The following is a 17,157-nucleotide window of genomic DNA, read 5'->3' on the forward strand; positions in this document are numbered from 1 at the left end:
TTCACCACAAAACAAACAAATAAACAAAAATGGGTACTGGGGATTTAGAGCCTTCATTATCATTTTATTTGCTTGTCACATACCACTAAATTTTTACAAAATTAAAAGTGGTTGTATCGCACTGAAGGAGGGGGATGGAGCAAGGTGGTTGAATGGCTGGAACAATGTTGATGTGGGCAGGGGGGGGTAGGCATCAAGGGGCAGAAGAGGGCTGACAATGGAGTTGTTATGCTCTTGGTTCTGCTTTGATCTTGAAGTGATCGAAAAAATAACTCACCACAACAGTGCTCTCAGAAAATGCGAGGAAAAACCAACCAGAAAGCAAGGCGGAACTAAAGGGGGAAAAAACGTATGCAGAAGGGGGGGGACTCAACAGACATGTACGCTGAAAGTGATGGAAAACACAGTTGCATAATAGGTCTATATGTAAGCAAGACACAGTGTTTTGGTTCACAGGGATATAAACCTATAAATAAAATATGTCAAGCATCTTGAAAGAGCCAGAAAAGCTAACAAATAAGTGTTGAAAGTTCTTAAATATGGCTCCTTTGATCTAACTGAGACAGTGAATTGCTAATAAGATCAAAGGAGAATATCACAACAAATCATAAAATAATTATCTGCTTGCTTTATTTCTAGATTCTTGGTTTACACACACATGAAGCACAAGAAACTGAATATTTCTATGGAGGAAAAGTGCATGTCTGGAAGATGCTGGCTTTGATTGGAGGAATTCATGTATTTTTTCTGATTGAAAAGGGATTTGTTCTTTTGGTGTCACCACATGACCATGCAAGTTAATTTTTTCATTTGCTCAATAATTTTTGATAACTGCTTGGAAAGACAAATATGTTGTTCATTAACAGTTAAAATATTTTTTTGCTTTCTGAGCAGTTTTTATGGGTCAGTGTTCATTTTTCTATAATCACATTTGTCTTTTGTTTTTAAATTAACTTTCTTTTATCAAAGTTTAATAATATGTAAAATAATATAGTTGCTAATGTTTAGAATCTCCTGGATACAAACAACAACCACAAAACACAGAACACTGTATGCTTGTTATTGACAGCTATAGCTAGCTAGCCATAGATAGCAATGACTTCAGGCTAGTGCTGGTATCATTTGCCTTTTTAAAATATTTTTATTCTTTTACTTAATAGTACAGTTGAATACAGAAAAAGAAATATCACAAACTCGAAAACGACAGGAGGGTATACAACAAAGGGAGATAAGAGCTGTAATCATTGTATGTAACGGTTAAACTCTGAACTATAAGGATCCTGGGTAAAAACCTTGATGATCGTGTTGACTATAATTTACTCTTTATTTTATTTTATGGCTACTCTGAACTTTTGTACCGTAAGTGGGTGTTAGAGACCGAACAGTAGATGTAGACTTATACATCTATTCAAATAATGAAATTGATGATGTGTTATAAGAACAACCACCTATGATAATTGAGGTTTGTGGGAAGTATTTCGTGTTTCGGCATATAATTCACCACCGGTGACCAGAGCCTTTTAAATTTCATGTGTGATGTGGTGTATGGTGTCTGGGCCTCTCAATTTAGGTCTGTAATTTTAGCCATGACAAACTGTTCCCAGAGCGTAATAGCGACGTGAGGTTCCTCCTGTCTTCTTTTACCTTTTATGCCAGCTGCAATAGGTTTACATGATGGCTGTGATCTACCAAAGAGAAAGCCCCCCCCCCCAGGTTTTCCTGTTGTCTTTTACAAGACTGTACATCTTTCTTTTTTTGTGATGGCCAATCAAACCAATATCTGTAGTATGGACCTTCAGACCATCTGCCATGAATCTTTGTGTTCATTGCCTGAAGGTCTTAAGGGTATGAGGTTGTTTATCATCTCCTTTTTGCACAATAATCAGACAACCTGTCACATTTCACTTTAGTAAGTCTCACATCTAATTCTTGCTTTACAAAGATCTACAAAAACAGGCAAAGCAATTTCCTAGAAGAAACTAAGAATTGCCAGGTCACTACATAATACTGCAGATCACAACTCTGCCTCGGAACCAGTGTGGGAGAGCAGTCTTGTCTTTACTTACTCTGGTATATGCAAATACTGTGGCATCTCAGAATGGGGGAGGGAGAAGAAAGGCAAAACCTCAAAGAGGTGCTCCAAAAATAAATAATTGAATGAATTGTAAGTTATTCCTTTTTCTGTTTTCTTATAATTGCTACAACTGTATTTTCCTTTTGTGGTTTTCCTTTTCCTTCTTCATTTGTAAACTTTTAATAATATTCGTTATAAAAAATAACAATAAATAAAATTTTAAAATACCAAATCCAAAATGATTGTAGGCCAATACATTTCCGTTCAGAAGGATCTTTTGGGGGACCAAACCATTTTTTCAACTGCAATTCTATGCAGAGCTACAGAGGATTGTGGTGTAAACACTGGTCGGTTTATACCCCAAAAGATTTTTATGGGTTGAAATATATTGGGCCACAGTAAATTTCTTTTTCTCTTTTTTACGGAACAGCTCTTTGAGGTTTTGATTCTTTATGTTTTTGCCTCATGTATCTGAATGTATTACCTTCCTCCCCTTTTGTATCTTAAGAATACCACATAACACAAGATGAGATATTCCACTAAATCTCTCCACAGAAGGATATTAAATGTTACTTCAAATGACTAAGTTTCTGTTGCTAATATTTTACATACCCAAACCTTCAGGGAAATTTGGACTTGGACCCAAAGGAGAATTGTGTACAAGAACAAAAAGGTTTTTAAAAAGCCGGATGATAATTTGTTATTCAAACATGATAGTTTTACTTGAGGGGGGTGGGTGGGAGGCGGCATGGTATAAGATCTCAAAAGCTAAGAAGGATTGGTGCTTGGAAGGGTGACCACCAAAAAAAGCTCTGCAAAGGAAGGCAATGGCAAACCACCTCTGCTTCTCACTTGCTTCTCACCTCTGCTTCTCACTTGACTTATAGAGACCCCATTGCTGGGGTCTCTATAAGTCAGCTGCAGCTTGACAGCACTTTACACACACACACACACACACACACAGCTTTACCTGATACAGTTCCACAGCAATGTAGCCATTCTGGAAATGGCAATTTTATTTTTCCATACTTTAATAAATATTGGCTGCTTTGGATTTCCCCCAGTGCCCTTAAATGAATCAGATTTTACTGTATTTAATGATTAAACTGGGTTAGATTTTAAGAGTGATGTAAATTCAACTAAGGAGCTGCGGTGGCTCAAGTGGTTAAGACGCTGAACTGCAGGCTGTGGAAGGTCGGTAGTTCAGCGGTTCAAGACCCGGGTTCCGCAAGACAGGGTGAGCTCCTGTCTCTAGCTCCAGCTCCTGCCAACCTAGCAGTTCGAAAGCAAGAAATTGCAAGTAGATAAATAGGTACCACTTCGGTGGGAAGGTAACAGCGTTCCGTGCGCCTTGGTGTTTAGTCATGCCGGCCACATGACCACGGAAATGTCTCCGGACAGCGCTGGCTCTTCGGCTTTGAAACGGAGATGAGCACCGCAACCCTAGAGTCGGATTCGACTGGCTTTCGAGCAAGGGAACCTTTACCTTTACCTTTAAATTCAACTATGTTGAGGTTTTAAAAGCCATTACATTATTTATTAAGACGAATTTGTGAACCTCTCAGTATAAATGTTGATCTAATGTTGAGAACTAATTTACTGAAAAGTATGGTGGTTTATGATGTACATTTCGCAGAGCATCTGTAAATGTTTATCAGAACTAACATTCATCTAATATTTTAAAAGACAATCATGTATATCGGTCATGTTAATTGTAAAGTCTCAACATGAAACTAACTGACAAAGTGGCACCTGTTTCCATTCATCTAGCTTCAGAACTAATTGCAAAGCATCTTCATCCAGCAGGGCCCTTCATTAGATAATGAGCACTCGGGGCATTCCCGTGACCTTCCAGTGAAATGTGAATCAAACAGCCATTCAGGCAGAGACAAATCTACTTCAACTATACAGTTGGTAGGTTACTATTATGACCTCATAATCATCTTTGCCTTTATATAAAAAATGCAAATTCATTTCTTCTTTCTTGGCCTATCTCAGACTTGCTGGAAACACTAGTAAAGGTTATGCAAATTAGAAACACTGACACATGGTATATCCTTCTATATCCCTTTTGCCAGTATGATACTCATTTATTCACCTATTCTGAAATGTGGGCATAACTAAGTACGTTCAGGTAAAATCTACAGACTATCAATATCTTTGGGAATATGCATCCCCCCCCCCCAAACTCATCTGGATTAACTAATGAAGAAATTTCAGCAAAGCATACTAGTTTTCATAACCTAATGGGATCATTATTATAAATCTGCAACATGTATTGCTGATCTCTTATTCCAATACTATCTCAGAAACATAAACTAAAATGTTGATATTTTGGAGTAAAATTGCCATAAAACACATAACTTAATTGGGTTGGATAAAAATGTGTCAGTTAATACCTAGAAAGAAATTTAAATATTTTTCCATGCTTCAAATATTATCTCGGCCAATGATGGAGACAGTTCAATGATGTACTAAAAAAAGTATGATACATTATTAGTACCCATTCAGGAAAATCACATGCAATATCACAGATAGCAGATACACATAAAATCTACATGAACAGATTAACAGGAAGTGCACTTTCATCTGTTCTGTGCAGGAATCAAGGTTGTATTCCAGAAAATTAATTAGCATTCTTAATGAAAACTAAGATCCTACTAGGGACGGGCATAAACCACAACACTGCAATTCAGTTCGTGCTTTGTGGGTGAGCCACGAACCAAACCACAATCCCAGTTGGTTTGCACACAAACTGAACCAGGTTTGTGAGGTCTTTGCCTGAAACAGATGAGCCATGGGGGCAGCCTGCTCCCATGGCTCAGGTGTTTTGGGCTCTAAAAACAGCTGAGCCATGGGAGCAGGCTGCTCCTGTGGTTCAGCTGTTTCCAATCTAAACAATGAGCCATGGGAGCAGGCTGCCCCATGGCTCAGCTGTTTTAGATTGGAAACAGTTGAGCTGCGGAAACAAGCTCAGCTGTTTTTAGCCCAAAACACCTGAGCCGTGAGATCAGGCTGCCCCTGGAGCTCAGCTGTTTCTGATCTTTTGGTGGCTTTCACAGGGATGTTTTGGCAGCTTTTGCAGGGAGGAGAAAGCAGAGGTTTAAACCCCTGCTTTTTGCTCCCTGTGAACACACAGATCTGAATGAACTGCCTTAAAAGTTCATGGAAGTTTGTGGCTGGATTTCAGTTCAGTTTGTGACCTGGTTCATGCCCATCCCTAGCTCCCTCCTACTCAACTTTCTGCCTGTAGATATTGTGGTCTCTGATACCTATGCCTTTACTGCTCCTCTGTCACTAATATCTACTCACTTCCATTTTAAAACACCCAGCACATTATCTGTTTCTTCAGTTCTGCTTCCAACCTTTCTCCCCAGAACACTGTCAGAAGTTTGATAGGTCAAATGTCAGTTTATAAATTATCACTATTTTCTCAAAAAACCATCATATACAAATATGTTCTGTCTATATAATAAAACAAAAGTTTTAAAAAACCGTTAGCAATTATTTATTATTTCTTAATTTAATTAGCAAAGTCCTAAGGATTCTGACCCTACTGAAATTTCACCAGATAAGAATGCAGTCACCAGGAAACGTAAGTATAAAAAAAGGAACAAGGAAGGTGGGTGGTCCCTGAAGAGCTGTATAGTAAATGGCACCACTGTCCCCCCTCTGAATTTGATGATAGGTCTGAGGGACTAAAAGTATGTAACCTCTGTTAATTCAAGCTCATTCTCATTCCCTCTCTATCTCTGTAGGCATAATTACATTATACTGTCCAGCTATATATTTAAATCTCCTTGTAAAGACTTGTTGCCATCCAACCAACCTTATAATTATGAGGTTCATTATACTGCCATTGCCTTCTCATTTGTTTCCCCAACAAACAAATTCTGTGAGAACAAAATTCTCATTTTTTTCATGCATTGTAACGAGACTTCTAAAAAATTTGTGGGAACTGTATATTAATATGAATTAAATTGCCCAGGGTACACTTAATATGAACAGGTAGCTCAAGAATAGGAAAGCTTTTTCTTACTTCCATCTTTGTTGTTCAGTCGCACAGTCAAGTCCGACTCTTCGTGGCCCCATGGACCAGAGCATGCCAGGCCTTCCTGTCTTCCGCCGTCCTCTGAAGTTTGCTCAATTTCATGTTCGTTGCATCTATGACACTGTCTAACCATCTCATCCTTTGCCATCCCCGTCTTCTTTGACCTTCAATCTTTCCCGGCATCAGGGTCTTCTCGAGTGAGTGCTCCCTTCTCATTTGGTGGCCAAAGTATTTGAACTTCAGTTTCATTATCTGGCCTTCCAGGGAACAGTCAGGGTTGATTTCTTTTAGGATTGACTGATTTGATCTCCTTGCAGTCCAAGGGACTCTCAAGAGTCTTCTCCAGCACCATAGTTCAAAAGAATCTATTCTTTGGCACTTCCATCTAAATATGCACTAATCATAGGGAAACACCCATCTCAGGGTTAATTCCAGCCAAGTAAGATGGTTTGAAATGATTGTGTGGATGTTGTCACCATGTGATGAGCTGGTTTTGAATGAACATTTTGTATACCACTGCAAATTTAGCTTTACTAGTGTTACATTTTGCTTGTGCTGCCGTGTGCTACAATGCTTGTGTACATGGTAATGACATTTACATGACTACTTTGCAATGGCTTCAGAGTGCAGTCAGTGTCTCAAAGTAACATGTGAAAGTTATTCAGACAGGACATATTTCTTAAATGACTGTGTTCCACAATCCTCATTACATAGATTTGACGCAAAATAATGACATCTTTTAATAATGGGCCAAAACAGATGAGAGGTTCTGACATCCTCCCAGGATTTTTTAAAGGGCAACATCCATGTAGAGCCCTGATGCACTCTGGTGTGTATGGTAATGTGGAGAGATATGCTTCAACCTTTCCTCATGTGGTTTTAAACCTCTATTAATAGCATAGGACATTTTCCTCTAGGCCAGTTGACAAACCTACACATTTTAGAGCTTCAGGTGCCATTAGGAGTTGCTTATATTTCCTGTCTGGAGCAAAGAAGCCATTTTGATTCATATTAATTCATACCTTTATTTTGTTGCATACTTTGAAACACCATTGCCACTATTTTTATTTTTGTGTGTCAGAAAAATCACACCTCCATGGAAACTACGTAGGCTAGAAAAACATTTTTTTCCCCATATGCCACTTTTATGTAATGCCGAAAGGTACAAGCAGGCAGGCAGACACAGAATTCTCATTAAAGATCCTTTCTGATTCTTTCTACCAATAGCAAGTTATCAGAAGCACCTAAGTCTCTTGTGAAAATAGTACATAGGAATATTTGTAACTTATCCATAGTCATCACTTTTGCTTGTAATGTCATTTTAAAAATAATCTTTTGATCAACCTATTTCCATTTTTCTTATGATACTACAGTTTGATCATGACTCCAAAATGTTTTGGTAGTATCATTCTCTTTTGAATACTGTTTAGTTTTGTCCTCTATATAGAAAGGTCTTGTTTCAGTTCGAGGACATAATACTGCTTTTTCTTCAGTGCCAGTTTCCATGTCATTATCTTAATCCGTCTCTGGATGTCTTCATGCTGTTCAGTCATCACATTCTAATAATATAAAATGAGAGTCAGTGTGGTGTAGTGGTTAATAAACGTGGATTCCAATCTGGAGAACTGGGTTTGATTCTCCACTCTTTCACATGGAGCCAACTGGGTAACCTTGGGCCAGTCACAGTTCTCCCAGAACCCTCTCAGCCCCACCTACCTTACAAGGTGCCTGTTGTGGAGAAAGGAAGGGAAGGCAATCTTAAGCCACTTTGAGACTCCTTAAGGTACAAAAGAAATGGGTATAAAAACCTACTTTTCTTCTTCATAATGGTATAGCCATTTGCTGTAATATAATTGTACTAGTATTTGGGATAATTTTGCCCAAGTATCTTCTCTTGTTCCTTTTCTCCCCATCGTGTTGACCTCTTCTTCTTCTGCATTAAAGAGATAGTTACATAATTTGGGGGCAGAGCATTTACTGGAATTATCTGAAAACAATGATACACACACACTGATCTTCTGGTCTGTTGAACAAGGCAAAATAGTCCTCATGTTCCTTGGACCTAAGATCACTTGGATCCTCCTCCTTGGGAGGAAAGCTATGGCAAACCTAGACAGCATAATAGACAGTAGAGACATCACCCTGCCAACTAAGGTCCATATGGTTAAAGCAATGGTATTCCCAGTAGTAATGTATGGATGCAAGAGTTGGACCATAAGGAAGGCTGAATGCCGAAGAATAGATGCTTTCAAATTATGGTGCTGGATATGGTGCAAGGAGATTAAATCAGTCAATTCTAAAAGGCCAGATACTGAAGCTGAAGTTCAAATACTTTGGCCACCAAATGAGAAGGGAGCACTCACTAGAGAAGACCCCGATGCTGGGAAAGATTGAAGCTAAAAGAAGAAGAGGATGGCAAAGGATGAGATGGTTAGACAGTGTTATTGATGCAACGAAATTCCGGAGGACAGCAGAAGACAGGAGGGCCTGGCATGATGTGGTCCATGTGGGTGCGAAGAGTTGGACTTGACTGTGCAACTGAACAACAACAAACTGTTTGCTAGTGAGCACAGTGGGATCAAAGTATCTGTCAACTATCAGTCTTTATTGTGGGGATGGCCTGCAACTGCATTTTTGCTCTTCCTATGACTGGCGGAGAAATGTTGGTCTTGGAGGAAAGAGGGGAAAGATAAAGCCAACAACTATGAAGTCTTGATGACAACATGATGTAGGAGAAGGATGGGGGAGAGCTAATTTTGAAAACAATCCTAATTATATCGGCAAAAACTAGGGGTTTTTCCACAATGTGATATTGGACTACAATCCAGAAATATTGACTAAAACATACAAATTAATTGGCCCATATAGAGCACATTTGAATACAAAAATAACAATATTGTGTTTCACATCAGCTCTATGGCACTGTACCATACACAGGAAATGCTAGAGATCCTACTTCACTGACATCCATATGTCCATAGACCAAAAATCAAGGACACAGAAAAAAGAACCAAAGTCAGCCAAACTGTCAACAAACCAGGATACACCCTGGCTCAGAACTTTCAATTTCTTCTTTCTGTCCTTAAGTAATGGCAACTTATCAGTAATGCCAGCTGTACTTTTGTACAGTTTGTGCTTTCATTCTTAATTAGTTTGATTGCATTTTGATATTCTTTTTAAAATTAAAACTCAATAAAAATAGGGGGGGGATCACAGTATGCTATACGTAGGATGATCAGTGTGTGGCAACAGTTGCTCTTTGTGAATGCAGGGAGGTTTCAATAAAAGGAAAATACTGGCATTATACAGATAAATGTATATTTTCCATTCTCATCAAAGAGGATGTAGAAGTCCATAAGTGAACAGAAGTCTACTTATTTGCATTTAATATATGTTGTTAACCAGACTGTTATTCTACTTTACCAGAGCATTTTATCTTCACACAAACCTGGAAGTAACATAGACTGAATAATACTAAATTGTCCAAGATACTTTTAACCAGTAAGATTATTAGAATTGCCAACTCTGGGTTGGGAATTTCATGGCGATTCTAGGGTGGAGCCTGGGGAGGGTGGAGTTTGGGGAGGGGAGGGAGCCCAGCGGGGTATAATGCCTTCAAGACCACCCTCCAAACCAGCTATTTCCTCCAGGGGAACGGATGTCATCTGGAGATCTGTTGTAATTCCAGATCTCCAGGACTCACCTGGTGGTTGGTAACCATAGAGTTGAACAAGAGTTGTCCAACAAACTACCGAGTCTACCACACAGCATGTGTAGCCTCTGCGTCCTATCTTACACACTTGTCTTTCAATGGATGCTTAACAGTGCAAGCCTTTGCACAATTAAAGGTAAAGGTTTCCCTTGCTCGAAATCCAGTTGAATCCGACTCTAGGAGGTGGTGCTCATCTCCATTTCCAAGTCGAAGAGCCAGCACTTTCTGAAGACTTCTTTGTGGTCAATGTGGCCAGCATGACTAAACGCCAAGGTGCACAGAATGTTGCTACCTTCCCACTGAAGTGGTACCTATTTATTTACTTGCAATTTCTTGCTTTTGAACCTGATACTCTTACTCTCTCTCATACACACACACACACACACACCACACACACAGACACAATTCAGCTTTTACCCTGTATTCCAGAAATATATAGCTAGAATACATATATTAAAAACTAGATAATGGAATTATGTGGCATGCCAGGATTTCAGCTTCTTGAGCATGTATTACTAGTTACAGACTTCATGTGATGGAGCAACAGTATTATCTATTTCCATGCTACTCTTGTGTTCTGTAATATATCTTTCATGTTTTTGAAGCAACTGTTTGCAACAGGGACATCTAGGTTTAGTTCTGCAGGTTGGCAAAGAAATGTAGCTAGCCTGCCAATATTATTGTTCATAAATATGTTTGTTCATAATATTGTTCATAAATATGTTTCTTTTATAACCATTTAGAAGGTTTCCATTCTGGATAATTTTATGGAACAAAACATGTCCTCCAACTCCTTGAAACAGCTGCCCATAAAAACAATATAACAGTAAAATCATCCCCCCCACACACACCTTTCAATGTGTTCTCTGAAGCACAACATGTATCCAGGATGGAAGAATCAGAAAATCAATAGGCAAATACATGTTGCTGGGGCATCAAGCCTATGAGATCACTATCCTTTCTGTAAATGCTTCCACTCTATATAAAAACATTATATACACAGATAAGCTGTATCATAATCAAATGCAAACAGGACTAAGGTGAATGAGCAACATTATTACACTAGCATCTTTCAGCACTGTACTAAAAGTATTAATTCTTCTGAATTTTTTTTTAGATAAAAGAATTAGTTTTCTAGCCATTATGATTGTGGTGGGTGACAGTCTACACAATTTTGCTGATGGCTTGGTAATAGGTGCGGCATTTTCCTCAGCAACAGAAACAGGTGTGACAACAACAATTGCTATTTTATGTCATGAAATTCCCCATGAGATGGGTAAGCATGTTCATATTTTTCTCTATAGCTGGCACAAAGTCAAGGACTGTTACTTTTTCCTTCTTGAAAAATGGGTTTAAACTGTGTTCAACTCTAGCATATGAATGATAGTATATTATTAGTACTTACTTTCCCACAATGCACTCTAAAGAAATGATGCTCTTTAATCCCGGCTAGGAGAAAAAGAAAGATCTGTGGCAGCTGGATGGTGTTCTATCACTGATTTTTGTAGGATGGGTCAGGCATCAGCTGTGAGTCATAGCAACTTTGTAGGTGGGCTGCCAAACTGATGACTGATGAAAGTACAAAGGAATAAATGAAGCATGTAACATTTTCCTTCCATTTACAGTGTGCATGTACATTAATAGCTTCATTGTATTTCAGCTAACTAGTAGAAGTATAAAATATTACTGGCATGCAGATATACAAACATATGAAACTGAGTTGGCATTTTAATGAGGTGCATGTAGTAGATTGCAGGTCAGCAACTAGTTTTCCTTAATGGCCACTTTATGAAGTGAGTGACAGTCCTGTCCCTCCAACCAGGTTAGCACCAATCTATAATTACAAAGTCCTCATGTTTGGGGGGAGATGGCAAGATAAATTTGTTATCAGAAATGCAGTGGGAGTTTTGTGCTACCCAGATGGATGCTGTCTCTATAGGGTTGCCAAGTACTTACTGCAATCCGGCGGGAGACACATGCTCCCCGGCCGGAACATTTCTCCTTGTAACACACCATGCCATAGCCAGGAAGTGACGTCAGGCAACGCTTTGGCAATGGGGCTGAAAACTCTATGGTACCATCGAGTTTCTGGCCCCATTGCCAAAGCGTTGCCTGACGTCACTTCCTGGCAACGGCATGGTGCAGCATGTCTGTTGTCCCCGCAGGAATGATCCTGCGAAGACGTCTTCGTCCCCTGCCGAATCACGGTAAGTACTTGGGAAGCCTGTGTCTCTATTATATTCACAACTGTGGCATGTGGGAAGAAGCAGATTTCGCTTCTCCCCATACCATTTTTGCATTTTCATATTGCTCTCTGGAACTGTTACTGCCTCCATTGTGAAAATAGGGTTGCCAACTGTGGGTTGGGAAATTCCTGGAGATTTTGTGGGTAGAGCCTGGAGATGGCACAGTTTGGAGAGGGGGGAACCTCAGGAGGATATAATGTCATAGACTCCCCTCTCTAAAGCAGCCATTTTCTGCAGGGAAATAGATCTCTGTTGTCTGGAGATTCGTTGTAATTCCAGGAAGTCTCCAGGCCCCACCTGGAGACATATTCTAAACTGTCTTTAAGAACAAGTGAAACTGAAGCCTTTTGCATTAACAATTCACATCAGTTGCACAAATGAGGCTGACAACTCTTTCAGTGTCAAGTATGGAAGTACTGTAACATTTTGCAGTGAGAACTCTATCTTAGTGTTTTATTGGCCAATTAATATTTTATGTCTCTTTTTCCTCCTGTCTTCCCAGGAGATTTTGCGGTACTGCTAAGTACAGGGCTTTCTACAAAAATTGCCATTTTAATGAATTTCATAAGTGCCCTAACTGCTTTTATAGGGCTTTACATTGGCCTTTCAGTATCAACAAACCCTTGGATTCAAAACTGGATATTTACTGTCACTGCTGGGATGTTTTTGTATTTATCATTAGCAGAAATGGTAAGCACTGCAATATCAACTTGTACATCTTAATCTTTTAAAGATTAAAATTCATTACAAATTGTCCTGTTAAAATCACATTACTATAATACTGAGGAGCAAAAGTTACTGTCACTGCACTGAAAAGATGGCACTGTTAGATTAGATTCCATTTTCCTTTATTTTCACACACAGGAGAGTTTATAACATTCAGACTTGTTTAACTTAAACTGGTTTCAATATTGTGCTTTGTTCACATGCAGTACCCGAAGTGCCTTCGATTTAGGGAGGATTTACACATTAGGCAGAAGCACTGACACAGGAAGTGCAAGTCCATCAAGCTGCCTTTTTTGAGCAGGTTTCTGAAGAGACAGCATATAAATAAGTAAATAAGTAAATATGCATGATTAAATTAGACAGAACATTACGACATTCATAGATGGATCTTCCCAGCATTTTCTGAAGTTAAACTATTGCCATGTTTGGCTTTGATTGGATCAGTAGAGGGAGTTTAATTCTTCTACCTCTGCATGGTTTTGGCTATTAAAACTGAAGTCCATAGGCTCCCACTAGCCATGGGGGGGAGGGGAAATCAGTAAAAGATTAATTACACACAGAGAAAGAACTCTCTGTGTATGTGTGTGTGTATTCTTATTCCAAACGGAGGCATTCTCTTCACAGAAAGTGGCCGAGTTCAGACTGGCAATTTGAAGTGCTAGGAAGTCATGGCAAATAAGACCCGGAACAGACTGGTCACGGTATTCCCATTTACACTGCAGCGAATGAAGCAGGAGAATACTGTGGAGGAAGCACAAGGGAGCGTTCGCACTGTTGGCCTGCCCCTGGCGGGCTGTTAGCGGCTGTTTCTGTGCTCTGCTGCATGCGCCTATGCACATGGGTGCATGGGCACCTGTCGTGGAAACAGCCCGTGCCTCTTATCAACAACTGCGGGTTGTTCCCGTCTTAGCAGCACTTGCGTTCACACTCAGGGAACTGGAATCAACCCACTCTACACATGGTTTGCTACCACTTTCACCTGGTACTTTTTAAACTCAGGAGGGAAGCAGCACAAGACGGCTTGAGTATGGCTGGGGGACGCCTGATAGATGTGCCTGTGTGAACCCGCCCCTTTAATCTGCTACTGAAATGCTCCTGAGATGTTTGGCTGCCGGGCCAAACTGCCAGTCTGAACTCGGCCTATAAGTAGCATTTTAGGAGAAAATAATCCTGCCTAAATTGTACCCCACCTTTCTTCTTTGCCTTTCCCACTACACTTCAAAGTTTATTTTGATACAAGATCAGTAATAATAAGGATAAGGATAAAATAATAATAAAATAAAATAAAGATATAGAACAAAATAGAAACTGAGCACTGATTCTGAGGGGATGGAGATAGGGAGGTTATTATTAAGACTCGGTCAGCCACTTGCATATCCCACATGCCCAAGGGCAAAATTTATTTATTTATTTTATTCAATTTATACCCCACCCTCCCCACCAAGGCAGGCTCAGGGTGGCTTACACAATACATAAAAATACACTTAAAATCCATTATAACTACTTTATTTATCTCCTGGGAGATATCTGCAAGAAGGATGAGACGTGAAGTTGTTGAGATCTTCCTGATAGAGTTGATAGAATTGGGCTATGTACTGAGATCGAACGTCATTGTAGAATGGGTGATGTAGCAGAACATGGTTGATAGACTCTACGTTCCCTGCATAGCATGGACAGAGCCATAGAGGGAGTGGAACGTGATGCTATCTGCCTGAGGGTAGAATGTTAAAATGTGCAAGGGTAAAGGTTCTCCAATATTTGGAGATCTCAAGGGATATAAGATAATTTGCTGGTTGGAAGGATTTGGTATGCTGCAGAATAATCTGATTGTAGGGTGTGGTCCCAGAGCCACTGTTTGTTTCTTTTGCTTTTTGGTATCCAAGATGCAGTAGGAGTTGAGGGGAGAGGCCATGCTCCTGGAGTTTCCCCTCAATTGCTCTTTACCAGGTTGAACGGTGGCTATCGGCAAACATTACGGGTGCTACTGCAATTTCCACCACAGTTTCCTTAATTTTTTCATTATCTTTCCAAATTAGTGTATTCATTATCTTTCCAAATTTCGTATTTTAGTGTTAACACCCTGATCATATACATTTATGTTTCACCTTAGTATTTGCTGTTACTTTTTGCTTATTTAACCTGCTCTGTGCCTTTTCATATATTTGTTTCATGTTTGCCATTGGGAGGGGGGTGAAGTCATTTTCTTTTTCTATGTTGTTAACTCTGTTTAGGATTGCACAGAAAATGTCTTTTACAGAGAGTTATATTCTTTTAAATCCATTGACTTCGATAGAAGGGTGTAGCTCTGTTTAGTACTGCATGGTACATAAGTTCAGGGTCTTATTTAAAATGTTAACTAACCATTCTTTCAGTTTCAGACCTTGCTTCAGTCTATTTCAGAAATGTTTTTGGATTTTTTCTTCCATTAGATTTGTTTCCATACAAATTTATATCTTTATAATTGGGGCAGTTAATAATTCCTGGAGATTTAATATTTTAAAATTTCCCCCCAAATTTTATGCCAACATTTTTATTTCTGCAGAGGTCCACATATTTCCCTCCAAATTTTCCCAATAGCATTAACATTATTCTGCACATATTTCAAAGGGTGGGCATGCATACTTGACATTTTCTCATTACATTCTCTAGGCTCTTTCCTTTTATACAATTAATTTATTTAAGCAATTAGTCATTAAGACCCTGAGTGTAAGAAGAAGAAGAAGAAGAAAAAGAAGAGATTGGATTTATACCCCGCCCTTCACTACCCAAAGGAGTCTCAGAGCGGCTTACAAACTTCCCTTCCCTCCCCTCCCCTCCCCACCCCACAGCAGACACCATGTGAGGTAGGTGGGGCTGAGAGAGCTCTGACAGTAACTGCTCTTTTTCAAGGACAGCTCTTATCAGAACTATGGCTTGCCCAAGGTCATCCAGCAGATGCAAGTGGAGGAGTGGGGAATCAAACCTGGTTCTCCCAGATTAGAGTCCATGCACTTAACCACTACACCAAACCAAGATGTTGTACTCATTCCCCACTCACATTTGCCATGTTTTCTCTCATTGAGTATACACACTGCTTTCAATAGCTGTCCCTTGTTCTTTAGAATCTTCGAAGCATGCATGCTCTGCTTTTGAATGTTTGTGGTACTGGGAATTTTGGAAGATATGAGGCTTAATTTTTTTTAAACTGAAGATTTTCCTACAGACCTCAGTGTCACAGATTGCCAGGTCTTCTGCTATAGTGGGAGACCTCCTCCCAGCAGTCACCCAGTCCCTGTTGCCATCCAATAGACCCAATGGCACCCCCATGTCTCTGCCCCCATTCTCCCACCAGGTGCCAGGTGCTGGTTGGCGCTAGAACTCATCCAGCGCACCACTCCTATCTTTATCACCAATGTTAGCAGCCCAAGAATCTCTGTATGGCATACTTCTTCTCTTTTTTTAACTAAAAGAGAGAATTACAGTGAACTCAATGTGAAAGGAAAGTATTTTTAGGCTACATCAATTTTAATAGAAGAATTAGAAGACCATTTGAGCAACCTTCTGGCCACCGCTAACCAACCCTCAAACAGCTATAATACAGCCACAAAAATTTTTAAGCTGCTTTAATATGAGGGAGAAGAATGACTACTTACAGGACATATTTTTCATGGAATGATATCTTTAAAAATATTATGGATATAAACTTTTATTCATTGTGATGCTAAAAGATCTGAAATCCCATACTTTGTCATCTGATGATGTAAAATAATATAATGTCCCAAACAAAATACAAATTTGTCTCTTATTTAGAAACTAGAGATTTAGACGTTTTTTCTATTAAAGTATGTCATGTTTCCCATCAGACCCCCCCCCCCAACAGATTATTTTATTTTGGCTCTAATTCTGATGTCTTATTCTTTTTTTAGCTTCCTGAAATGACTCATGTTCAATCACAGCGACCCTGGCTGATGTTTCTCCTACAGAACCTTGGGTTACTATTAGGTTGGCTGTGTCTCTTACTTCTAGCTATATATGAACACAAGATTAAAATATAAATCTTCTACAAGTATTCTATAAAGACCAGATTGTTGGACAACTCCCATTCATGTCAATGGGATTCACAACTGGAGAACTTCAATGTGAACTATGAATTTATTACAAAACTGCGAATATATTTGTTTTGGAAGCAAAGGAGATTACTATTAATTTGTGGTTCAAATATCTGTTCTTTTTTTAGAATTAGGAATGTTTAAATGTGTTGGATTGGATCCAGAGTGCAAAGGATGACTTTCCTGCCTCTTTCTCCCCCAATGCAACCCACTGAGACCTCCCCCCACTGCTCCTAGAAGATCAAGGGACCTTCAGGAAC

General features: G+C 39.4%; 1 protein-coding gene across 1 annotated transcript in view; it reads left to right on the forward strand.

The window, feature by feature from the left end:
- SLC39A12 (solute carrier family 39 (zinc transporter), member 12) overlaps positions 1-16,843 on the forward strand; it is a 38,717-nt gene extending 21,874 nt beyond the window's left edge. Inside the window, exons 9-12 of the mRNA XM_015423751.1 lie at positions 640-796; positions 10,955-11,113; positions 12,586-12,773; positions 16,715-16,843. Coding sequence (XP_015279237.1) covers positions 640-796; positions 10,955-11,113; positions 12,586-12,773; positions 16,715-16,843 — 633 coding nt within the window. The remainder of the gene's footprint in view (positions 1-639; positions 797-10,954; positions 11,114-12,585; positions 12,774-16,714) is intronic.
- Positions 16,844-17,157: the final 314 nt, after the last annotated feature.

Source organism: Gekko japonicus, unplaced genomic scaffold, assembly GCF_001447785.1.
Source record: "Gekko japonicus isolate JY-2015 unplaced genomic scaffold, Gekko_japonicus_V1.1 scaffold94, whole genome shotgun sequence".
Lineage (NCBI taxonomy): Eukaryota > Metazoa > Chordata > Lepidosauria > Squamata > Gekkonidae > Gekko > Gekko japonicus.